Raw genomic sequence first — 11,887 nt, 5'->3', positions numbered from 1 at the left:
TGTTGCCAACTTGTATTTCCCAAGCGCTTAGTGCAATGCTTTGCACACAGTAAGCATTCAATAAATATGATTGAATGAATGAATGAATGAATGAAACCACAAGTGTTACCTTGATGTGTGATATTGGCAGCCTAATCTCAATCCTTTTTCTGAAGTCTCACTAGATCCCATTATGAGAATTGTTCATTTGAAATGGGTGGACATTCCAGACTGGGAAGAGGGAATAAATAAGGGCCAAAGGCAGGAGTGGTGAAAGGAAGGGGCAGTGAGAGGTATTGCTTGAGAGGTGCATCGAACATGGGGTAGGGAATAGCAGGTGAAGAGGGCAAAGAGGTGGAGAGCCCAGGCATCAGTGGTCAGGAATTTTTGTTAAATGGGGGAGAAATATGTTGTCATTAAAGAATTTTGAGGTAGGGAGAGTTGTGAGCGTAATGATGTTTTGGAAAATGATCCAGGTTGCAGAGTGGAGTAAAGCATGAAGAAAATCTCCAGTGGCTACCAATCAATCTGCGCATCAGGCAGAAACTCCTCACCCTGGGCTTCAAGGCTCTCCATCACCTCGCCCCCTCCTACCTCACCTCCCTTCTCTCCTTCTACTGCCCAGCCAGCAACCTCCGCTCCTCCACCGCTAATCTCCTCACTGTACCTCGTTCTCGCCTGTCCCGCCGTCGACCCCCGGCCCACGTCATCCCCCGGGCCTGGAATGCCCTCCCTCTGCCCCTCCGCCAAGCTAGCTCTCTTCCTCCCTTCAAGGCCCTGCTGAGAGCTCACCTCCTCCAGGAGGCCTTCCCAGACTGAGCCCCTTCCTTCCTCTCCCCCTCGTCCCCCTCTCCATCCCCCCATCTTACCTCCTTCCCTTCCCCATAGCACCTGTATATATGTATATATGGTTGTACATATTTATTACTCTATTTATTTATTTATTTATTTATTTTACTTGTACATTTCTATCCTATTTTATTTTGTTGGTATGTTTGGTTCTGTTCTCTGTCTCCCCCTTTTAGACTGTGAGCCCACTGTTGGGTAGGGACTGTCTCTATGTGTTGCCAATTTGTACTTCCCAAGCGCTTAGTACAGTGCTGTACACATAGTAAGCGCTCAATAAATGCGATTGATTGATTGATTGATTGATTGAAGGGAAAGGGTAGAGGCAGGAAGAACAGTAAAGAGGCTCCTCCTGTTCATTCATCAATTTGGCACCTCAATCCCCCAGACCTGGTCCCCTCCCCTCATTTGCTTTCTCAGCTCCTGCACCTGGGCTGCTGGACAAAAGGCCAAATTCTGTCACTCTCTTTTGCCACAGTTCAGCTGTCTTCTACTCAATAACTTTTCTGTTCCTCCCTAACCTAATCTTAATGCCTACCTAAACCCCTATTTTTCCACACCTGGAATGCCCTCCTGAAGTCTCCAATGTCCCCAGTGTCTCTTACCTAATTTCTGATGACTCAACAACTATTTCGGTGTTAAAATACTATACACTGGGTGTCAGCTTCCCAAAGTTACTTAATCACCTCCAGTCCTCATCATGTCTTTACCCCTTGTTTTTCCTTTTTCCAGCTGTTTCCCAAGAGGAGACTTCTTGTCTTCTCTCCAAATCCACACCTTCTCTCCAGCCCTCTAAGTCTGTCCCTTCTCACCACCTAAAAGCCCTTGCTCTCACTGTTCTGCCCTCCAGGACTGCAATCTTTAACTTCTCACTCTCTGGTGCCCCCTTCCCCCTGCCTTCAAATGTCCTCAAGTCTCTGCTCTGTCTTGTTGTAGCCCTGTTCTTCCCTCTGTACCTTCCATTTGTTAACATTTATGTTTGCCTGTCTCCCCCATTAGGTTTTACAACCCTTTGGGCATGGAATTTGTCTTTTGATTCTGTACTCTATCCAAAGTGCTTAGTACAGTGCTCTGTGTGTAGTAGGTGCTCAGTAAGTACCTCAGAAACAGCATGGCTTAGTGACAAGAACGTGGGCTTGGGTGTCAGAGGTTGTGGGTTCTAATACCAGCTCTGCCACTTGTCAGCTGTGTGACCTTGGGCAAGCCACTTAACTTCTCTGTGCCTCAGTTACCTCATCTGTAAAATGTGGATTAAGACTGTCAGCCCTACGTGGGACAATCTGATTACCTTGTATCTACCCCAGCGTTTAGAACAGTGCTTGTCACATAGTAAGTGCTTAACAAATGCCATCATTATTATTATTACCATCACTGATTAATTGATTGATTGAAGAAGAGTGGGAGCAAGAATTTTTAAGTGGTGAGAGGGAGATCTTATACCTGAGTGAGGCATCTGGTGCAGTCTTGAACTACAACTGAAAATATCCTTTCTCCCAATTTATGGAGACTATAGAGTAATGTGCGAAAGAACCTCCTCATCCAGAATTGTGAAAGGAGATGTAACAGAGAGGGAGACAGAAAATGAGGCAGTTTTAAAGTACTTTTCAAAGATCTTTCTGAATAGAGCCATTTGAAGCTTGTGGGTGATTTTTCAACCAATCCCAAGTAGGTTCATTGCAGGGTTCCATGCCCCTGAGGTCATAGAGGAGAATCCTGTATCAGGGAGATGAGGCCATAATCTCTTGGGAAATTGCAGGAGGAAACGCCTTGCTGGTTACTGTTGTTCTTGGAATGATTTCAGAATTGGATAGATGATTCAGGAGCAGACTTACGTTGGAAATCATAAAACCGCAGTTGAAGGAATCCTCTAAAGGAATATTTCTTCATCACCCCTATTGGACAGGTATTATATTACTAGTATTTATATTTCCAAAGCTCAACTTTAGCTTCTAAATCCCATTCAGTTACACTGGGAGTCAGGGAAAGATGTATGTTCCCAGGGGCCACATCCAGTGCACTCCTCATGAGGAGGAGGAGAAGATCCTACAAAGGGAGATGTGCAGGGGAATGTGGCTAAAGTTTCCAATAAAAAACCAGTCAAGACTCTTCTTGGGTATTAGCTTTGTTTTCTTATAATGGCTTACAGACGGATCATTCCTAGAGTCTAACAGAGACTCATGAATAAATTTTCAAATCAGTACCTCGGGAGCGACCCTTTATTTAGTCCACTGCAGGTCTTGGAGATGAGGTCAACATCAGAAAGATGAGATCACATCTCCATGCCAGATAGCAGTTTAGAAAGATATACTCAGTTCAGCCAAAACACATGTTTTCACTACTTGGTTTGGCTAGAATGTAATGGCAGAATTAGAAAATATTCTTTTGATAATGCAAGCCAGTCTGGATTCAGCCTGACATAGTGTCAGGAGGAAACAGTTGTTGATATGTGAATGGTGTGAGACACTGTTTATGCCACAGTGCAAGTTTTCCTGATGTTTTCCTGGGATCTAACGAGATCACAACCCTTACATTACAGAAAAAGCCATTCCCCTGACCACTGGGAATTCTGAAGTAGGAAACCTGATGTGCCTTTAAATGGTAAAACAGTAAAGTGAAATGACCTCAGGACTAAAGAACAGGCAAAAAGCTTAAGGAAGATTAGAAAGGGGGACAATTAAATTATTAAGCAAAGCAATCCTAAAAGATGAGGAAAGGTGTTGGGTAGCCTGATGTCATGAGGAATGTTGAAATATATTCTTTATTTAGAGGTGCTCCTGGACAGCTGCAGGGCATTTAGGTAAAGAGAGGCTTGGGTCTTTGTCCCATGTTCAGAAGAATCTTTCCTACGATGCTTCATAAAAGATTTGTGTGCATTCATGTTCCCCACTAACACTTTTGAAGGTGCTGGATTGATCTTTGTCCAAATCAGACTGTGGCTTAAACCACTGCTAGGAGAAAGGTAAGATTGCTTATATTTCTTGAACATGTTGGGAAAAATTCTTTTCACCACCCCTTATTCAGCACATACTGTGTTACTCGTCTAGGAGATTTACAATGCTTCATATGCTTCTACTGTTGGAAATAGATCATTTTGGGAGATGTGAATTGGCTTCCTGTCATCTTTTTTACTTTAATCTCTGAATATACATTATAAGACCTGGGCATCTTGAAATGCTCATAGAATTTCAAATCTTTGCTGAAACCTAGATTGACTGTTCTGCTTCCTCTGCTCTCCTCCAATCCTGCTCCTAAATATGTTCATGATCAAGCCCAACCTAAGCTCAGGCCCAGGTCTTTTTCCTCTTCTCCTGACCCCAAAGGTCTTTTCATGATAAGCAAGCTCCTCCCCAGACCCTGTCACGGGGATACTTTCCCAGAGAACTGGGTCTGAAAGAACTCTGGTGTGGTTGACTACCTGCTGTGGGCACCTCTAATCCATCAAATAAGAGTGTTTACTGAGCACTTAGTGGTTGTAGAGCATTGTTTTAAGCACTTGGGAAAGTACAGTACAATAGAGCTGGTAAGCATGATCCCTGACTCCAAAGAGCTTACAGTCTAGAGGAGGAATTTCCAGTGTGAGCCACTTGAGAACCCCAGTGCCAGAGCTAATCAGGTGATCACCCTTCCTTCTGCCAGGAGAATCCACAGGAGACAGCTCCATGGTTTCAATTCCACTGCACTCTGAAAGAGCATGGGCTTGGAAGTCAGAAGTCATGGGTTCAATTCCCAGCTCCACCACTTGTCAGGTGTGTGACTCAGGGAAAGTCACTTAACTTCTCTGTACCTCAGTTACCTCATCTGTAAATGGGAATTAAGACTGTGAGCCCCACGTGGGACAACCTGATAACCTTGTATCTACCCCAGTGCTTAGAACAGTGCTTGGCACTTAACAAATACCATTATTGTTATTATTATTATTATTTTAACAAGAATTCAATCATTCTCCCAGACATGCTAATACTTCCAGTTTCCTCCCACTGTACTTCAAGCCCTTCTATCCATTTTTCTTGCCATGGCTATTCTCAGACTGTGCTTAGGTCACATCAAACTAACTGGCAAAAATTGTTACCCATCCACCCTCTTATTCTACATGTTATTATTCTTGGTATCTGTTTTATTCTTCCAGTCTGATTCTAGAAGACCCAGAGAGATTTTCTAGATGTTTAATCCGACACACTATTGGGAGTCAGCTTGGATGCATAAGGAGAGGCCAGTTGCATTGCTCATTGATTTTCCAGGATGGCTTCTGGATCCCACCACATCACAAACACAAACTTCAGGTAAGGAGCATTATTTAATTCAGACACAATGCTGACAGTGTGATTACAGGCTCTTTTGGCACGGAGTGAACCTTTGGTTTCTGTTGTTGACTGGAATTGTGTCAAGTAAATGGTATTAGTAGGTTGATTCTGTAGAGTTTTTTTAAATTTTTCCAAAGTGCATTCACATTTATTTATTTTATTAATGATGTGTATATATCTATAATTCTATTTATCATTTCGATAGTATTGATGCCTGTCTACTTGGGTTTTTTTGTGGTCTTTCTCCCCCTTCTATACTGTGAGTTCATTGTTGGGTAGGGATTGTCTCTATCTGTTGCCGAATTGTACTTTCCAAGTGCTTAGTACAGTGCTCTGCACACAATAAGCGCTCAGTAAATATGATTGAATGAATGAATGAATGAATCCATGATCTCAATTTATCATATAATAATAATAATAATGGCATTTGTTAAGTGCTTACTATGTGCAAAGCACTGTTCTAAGTGCTTATTCACATCCATCATCTCATTTAATCTTCCCAATATCCCTATGAAGTAGGAAAAGCAATGCTGCCTAACGGATAGAGCAGGGGCTGGGAATCTGAAGAACCTGGGTTCTAGTTCCATTTCTACCACTTATCTGCTGTGTAACTTAGAGTAAGTCACTCAACATCTCTGTGCCTCAGTTACCTCACCTGTAAAATGGAGATAAAGACTGTGGAGCCCCATGTGGGACAGGGACTGTACCTAACTTGATTAACGAGTGTCTACCTCAGCACTTAGAACAGTGCCTGGCACATAGTAAACGCTTAACAAATACCATAAAAAAGCAGCCATTATTCCCATTTTACAGCTGAGCAAACTGGGTGATGGAAAGGTTAAGTGACTTGTCCAAGGTCACACAGCAGAGCCAAGGCTAGGGACCAGGTCTGGTGACTTCCCATTCAGAGGCTCTTTCCACTGGGCCACACTCCCTGGCTATTATTCCAAAAGGTACAACACCAGAACACCTAGGTGATTGAGATTGACAGGTATAATTTCTTTTTTTTTTTTTTTTACCTCCCGGTCCTATTCTCTTCCATCTGCTGCCTCCTGGGGCAGTTTCCAGGGTCAAAACAAATTGTGAGAGAGGGCTTGGCTGATTTATGGACAGCAGTTCTCAACTGGACAGATTCCTAGGTGCAAATGTAGTTCACAGTATACAGTAATCATTACACTGCATGCCCTTTTTAGGAATATGCAGCATTGGTTGTAGGAAAATCAGGAACCTTCAGCGAAGCTCCCTCATACAATTGAAGGGAGAGAAGGATTGATAAACAAGAAAAAAATTGATGGAAGAGCTACAGGAGACCAAGGATAGGTCAGAAATATAATATTTGCTGAAATTTAAAAAGATAGTAAATCCCAAAATAAGATAGGTGTCATTTTGTTTGATACAATAAGTTAAGAGGCTAATATTCCATCCTTCTTTAAAGGACTCTCTTCTTCATGTCAGATAGATTTTCTGGTAGTGAAGACTCTTGAAATAATGAATTCAGGGATCTAGTGAAACCCCCATTACCACATCCTGCAGTCCCTTTCTTTTGATTTACTCTTTGCACTATGATCTTGATGATGGATTCTGTTAAGAACCATCTTTCCCCTAGCCATAAAGATTAGCAAACTTGAAAGACAGAGCACTGTAATCTGATAATTATGTATGGTTCAAGTAAACACAGCAGCAATGATGGGAAAATCTCACTATGTGGGGAAAATGAAAAACAAAACACAGTTATATAAAGACTCAACCGAATAACTCAGTATATTTATGACACAGTGAGCTTATTGTTAGTTGGACAAATTGCTTCATAGCTTTGGGGCACATTCGTAAGTATAATGAAAGGTGGATACCACCGTTATTCATTAGAGTGAACAATCTAAGAGAATTAGCCTGGGCTAGTGAAAAGAGTATGGGCCTGGGAGTCAGAGGACCTGGTTTCTACTCCTGATTTATCCACTTTAATGGAGATTAAATCCTACTCCCTCCTACTTACTCCCTGTGGGAGAGAGACTGTGTCCATCTAATTATCTTTTATCTACTCCAGCACTTAGTACAGAGGTTGGCATGTAGTAAAAATTTAATAAATACTATAATCATCTACTATAATCATCATATTATAGAGAAGCAAACATCTACTTTTTTCTTTCTCCTTTTCTCTTATCACCTCTCCAGTTACACTCAAGTGCACATCAATTGTACGTTCATTCATTCTTTCATTCAATCATATTTATTGAGCTCTTACTGTGTGCAGAGCACTGTACTAAGTGCTTGGGAAGTACAAGTCGGCAACATATAGAGACGGTCCCTACCCAACAACGGGCTCACAGTCTAGAAGGGGGAGACAGACAACAAAACAAAACATGTAGACAGGTGTCAAAACCGTCAGAATAAACAGAATTATAGCTATATGCACATCATTAACAAAATAAATAGAATAGTAAATATGTACAAGTAAAATAGAGTAATAAATCTGTACAAATATATACAAGTGCTGTGGGGAGGGGCATTCAAGGTTTGAAAAGTAGAAATGAATGTAGTGCATTCATGGGGATGAATCACTAGTTAGCACTGGAGGCTTGTGAGGGTCTCTCTTCATTTCCTTAAAATTTGAAGGGTGGGAGGCGCCTGTTGATTTTTGCAACTGAATTTTAGCAATTAAGGATTCCATTTACTTTAAAATCAATGCCATGATCTAAATCACTCCTTTTTACTGTTTTGCACAAGTATACTCAGACAGTTCTTTTATCATTAGAGTGATTTCCTTCAACAATTAGGCTGGCTTTAGGGATAAATTCTAGGTTAGCTGGTGTCTGAAAAAATTAAGAAAGCTGTGTTCTTTTGCTCCCCAGGAAGCCACACATTCCTTCTCCATAGCCTCAGCCATCCATCGCTCTAAGCTGGAGCTTCCTAAAAAACTCAGCTACGGAGAGACCAGTGACAGACTGTTTTTCAAGCCTTTGTATTTTGGTTTCCTAGGTGACAGATATCCCTCTCCCGAGTTCTTGGACCTCCTGACTAGCTAAAAACTAATCACATCCTACCATATAGTGAACACCATAGGCCCCCGTGGAAGTTTCACAAACTGGCAGAATATTTAGCTAGCTTTTGTAGAGCCTACAAACCCTGAAAAAAGTCATCATTGTACCCCTAGCAATCTTCTCACATTCAGGAATCCAAACTTGAGTAGTTTTAAAATTTGGTAATACAAATTTAACACCCAATTATAGTTTGAATTTCTCACTGAGGGCTGGTATGGAAAAGTAACTGAGTTGTCTTAGAGCCAGTGAATTCTTCCAGAACTTCAAAAACTGGTTATGACATTTTTTTCCAAAGTTAAAAATTTGGCAAACATTCCAAGCCTGAGACTCCAAACTGGCTTGTCCTGTTCACTTTGGACTTAAAACAACTCATACTTCCCTAACCCCCTTTCCTTGAAAAATGACCTTTTGATAATGTTTAAAATGGGTCAGATGCAAACCTGGCTGTTCATGGAAAAATATGGATTTTACTTTTATTTTAAAGCACCATGGGACATACAATCATTCATTCATTCAGTCATATTTATTGAGCTCTTGCTGTGTGCAAAGTACTTGTCTAAGCACTTGGAAAGTACAATTCGGCAAAAGATAGAGACAATCCCTATCCAGCAATGGGCTCACAGTCTAGATATGGCTTCCTAACTTCTAAAGCAAGAGAAACTGCTTACCCTCTCCTATGCCACATAGAGAGGGCTGGCTTAGCAACTTTTCTGGACCAAAAATTCCTAACCTGACTTATCCTGCTGCATCTGTTACCCTTTCCCAGCCTTTATTCATTTTGATGCAAGCAGAACATAATGACTGGGTCCAAACTGGGTCACAGCTGGACTCAGAATGATTCAGGCCTAACTTCTGCGACGAAGAGTTGTGTGGGTGGACATGGGCCTCCATTGGAGTGCTAGAAGTCACAGCCCTTATAGCTGTTGTGCACTCTAAAATGAAATGCAGACACTTCTGGTTGACCTGGCTTGCTTTCTAGCCATTGTGTCTGTCAAATGTATTGTACTATTACTCTCATGACTGCTTAGTACACTGCTCTGCATGCAGAAAACACTCACTAAATATCATAATTGGCTGGCTGAGTGGTACCTCCTGCCCTAAATGAGCCCTATAAATGGGTGACCCAACACAATTTGGACTCGGGCTTGGCTTTGTCCCTGACTGAATGGTCCTGAGGGCTTGGAATAATGGACCCAGGACTGGGCTTAAACCAAGCTGTGCTCCAGTCAAACTGTTAGTTTCCAAGAAGTTCTGAATGGAGGAAGGAACCACTTTCTGAAAGCACAAAACTGAGGTCAGGAAGCTGGAGGTAGTGATTACATCATTTCAACACTCTTTTCACTTAGGTGGCCATATATTTGGTCACAAATGGTCACTAAGTTTGGGTGGGATGAGAGTCTTAAGGGAATGGAGCTGAAAGGAATGGCCCACACAAAAAAGGAACAGACCTTTCCAAAGATTAGGGACCATCCAGGGAACAGACTAAAGACCATTTCACCTAAAAGTGAAGCATATAGTCATATTGCCATTAAGAGATCTTAGAGAAGAAGGGCCCAGAACTCAGAGGCAATAGACAACAGTATCTAAAGTTAATTAAGGCTATTCAAAATTGGCAGTGTGGCTTCAGTCTTGTTTTCATTTTTATTGAATTCTTTCATTGAAAAAGATCTATAATTGAATATTATTGGTGTGCATATGGAGAGAATATGTGCAGGTCCCCAGAAATCTTTCAAAGTGTCCTATAGAACAAGTCCATAGAGTGCCTTGTAATTCATGGGAAAATGAAGAGTCACAATTAAAAGGATTTAGTGGCCATCTCCCTAGATTGTAGCTCCTAGAGGTCAGGAATCATGTTTGTTGCACTCTATTCCACTCTTCCAAGCTCTTAGTACAGTGCTCTAAGCACAATAAATGCTCAGTAAAGATCGAATGATTGATGTGGGTGTCAATTTGCAGATTTGTGGAGGACAAATGAATGAATGAGTGTTTCCTCCATTCACCAATTCCTGTCTATTGTAAAAGCAGATTTTTATTCTCTGTGTTTTGTAATATTTCTTTATTCTCTTAGTTATGGAGTTTTAGACCTCTTGAATGTTCAGAAATCATTTGTGATCATCAGCTGAGTTAGAATAGAAGCTACTCGGTGATAAAAAATCACAAGCAGAAATCAATGAGAAATGCTGATGTATAGCAAATAATTGTAGAAAGAATAATCATTTTCATAACTACACTTGCTGAAATTAATCTTCCTTTAAACTTCAGTTTCCATGGCTTGATTCCAAGTTGGAATTCTCTTGGTTTTGCTTTCAGGAATTTCTCCCAGTCAAATGCAAGGCCTTGGGACTGTTTTGCCTTACCCTCATAAGAACCATCTTCCATTGCCTACATGGTCTGCCCAGCCCCTAGGTATCAGCAGCAGCTGGCACCCAATTGAATGCCAATCATTTGGAAAACCTGTCTACAACCCACATCTCCAGAGTCTTCTCCATAGCAGAGTGGAGATACCGAGACAATTTAAAGGGTTTTGTCCATCAGAAGCTGCCAAACTTCAGCAAACACCAACTCGCTCCTGCATTCCCCATCAAAAGAAAGCCATCTCAGTCACCCAAGGGGCAGAAGTGCCTAAGCTGGAGCACCTTTTGGAACCAGCTCTCCGAGCCTCTCAGATGGCAGGAAATTCCCCAGGGAAAGAGAAGGACAGGTCTGCAGCCAATAGGCAGCACATCCTAAAATGGCCACCGGAGATCTTGGACAAGTGGGCTATAAACAAGAAGAAGGCCCAAATGAGGTCAAGTGGCCTCAGAAGACTACTCTCATGTCATCTGGAGCTGCCTCGTGTTCTTATACGGGGACAACCAAGTCCTGAGAATTCATCCCAGTCGTGCTTGGAAACCTCCCTAGATGTGCACTTGCAGTGAGCTGTCTTTCCTTCAGTTGGAAATCAAATGGAATCAACCAGAAGGATGATTTATTTGTTTTTTTTCAAGTGACCCCAGAAAAATAAAACAATAAGTTCAATTCTGTCTCTCAAGAAGTACAGACTTTTCGGTCATTTGCTCCTTCCCATCTTTTTGATTAGAAAGTTCATGTTTCTCCTCTTAAAAACCAGAAAGAGACTTAGGCACAGAGGGAGAAATCTTCATTGCTAGTCTATTAACGCTAAAATAGAGGTTTCCAGCAGGGAAACAATTTGCATATGATCCCTCAGATTTTCAATAATCCTCATTCCTAAAGTCCTCATGGAAATTATTTGTGACCCACGGAGACAGCAAAATTTCCACTTTGAAATAAGTTAAGGGGGGTGAGTTGAGATCAGATCATCATAAACAAAGGAGAGGAAAAACCTTCCCTTTTAAGTGAGTAGAAGGGGACTATCCTGGAGAAAAAAAAATGTGTTGAAAGCACAGTCTTCAGGAGATCTAAAAGAAGGGCAGTAAACTATGTATTTTAATAACTTGAAGGTAAGAGCTCTGAGGAAGCACTTGGTTAATTAACATGAACTAATTAGTTTATCTTATCTAGTATAGGATTACTAGTAACTATCTAAACAAGGCTAGTTTCCTTTTTTGGTTTATTACCCTGTGGAGGTAAATTTGCTTGAGGAACACAATTGGCTTTGGGGATGTTTGACTTCTCTGTGGGTGGTAAAAGAGTTAGAAGAATTGGCCAATTTCAGTTCCCAGTTTTCTGTTGAATGTGGACTTCAGCAAGTCACGGGCTTCA

General features: G+C 41.5%; 1 protein-coding gene across 2 annotated transcripts; it reads left to right on the top strand.

The window, feature by feature from the left end:
* Positions 1–2,573: 2,573 nt before the first annotated feature.
* Positions 2,574–11,182, top strand: LOC119928893. 2 transcript variants are annotated; one of them, XM_038747403.1, is made up of 4 exons: positions 2,574–2,728; positions 3,727–3,784; positions 4,952–5,105; positions 10,475–11,182. In XM_038747403.1, the coding sequence occupies exons 3-4, from the start codon at positions 4,985–4,987 to the stop codon at positions 11,080–11,082; spliced, it is 729 nt and encodes a 242-aa protein (XP_038603331.1). In that variant the 5' UTR covers positions 2,574–2,728; positions 3,727–3,784; positions 4,952–4,984; the 3' UTR covers positions 11,083–11,182. The 2 variants fall into 2 exon arrangements, with proteins under 2 accessions (XP_038603331.1, XP_038603330.1); XM_038747402.1 differs by lacking the exon at positions 3,727–3,784.
* Positions 11,183–11,887: the final 705 nt, after the last annotated feature.

The sequence above is a fragment of the Tachyglossus aculeatus genome, chromosome 5 (genome assembly GCF_015852505.1).
Source record: "Tachyglossus aculeatus isolate mTacAcu1 chromosome 5, mTacAcu1.pri, whole genome shotgun sequence".
In the NCBI taxonomy this organism is placed as follows: domain Eukaryota; kingdom Metazoa; phylum Chordata; class Mammalia; order Monotremata; family Tachyglossidae; genus Tachyglossus; species Tachyglossus aculeatus.
The sequence above is the reverse complement of the archived record's forward strand: the minus strand, read 5'-3'. Positions and strand labels throughout refer to the sequence as shown.

Excerpts from the sequence above, each read along its gene's own strand:
- LOC119928893 (XM_038747402.1), top strand. The coding sequence starts at position 4,985 with ATGTTTAATCCGACACACTATTGGGAGTCAGCTTGGATGCATAAGGAG. Across the intron at positions 5,106-10,474 it reads ATCACAAACACAAACTTCAG|GAATTTCTCCCAGTCAAATG; the intron begins GTAAGGAGCATT and ends TTTTGCTTTCAG.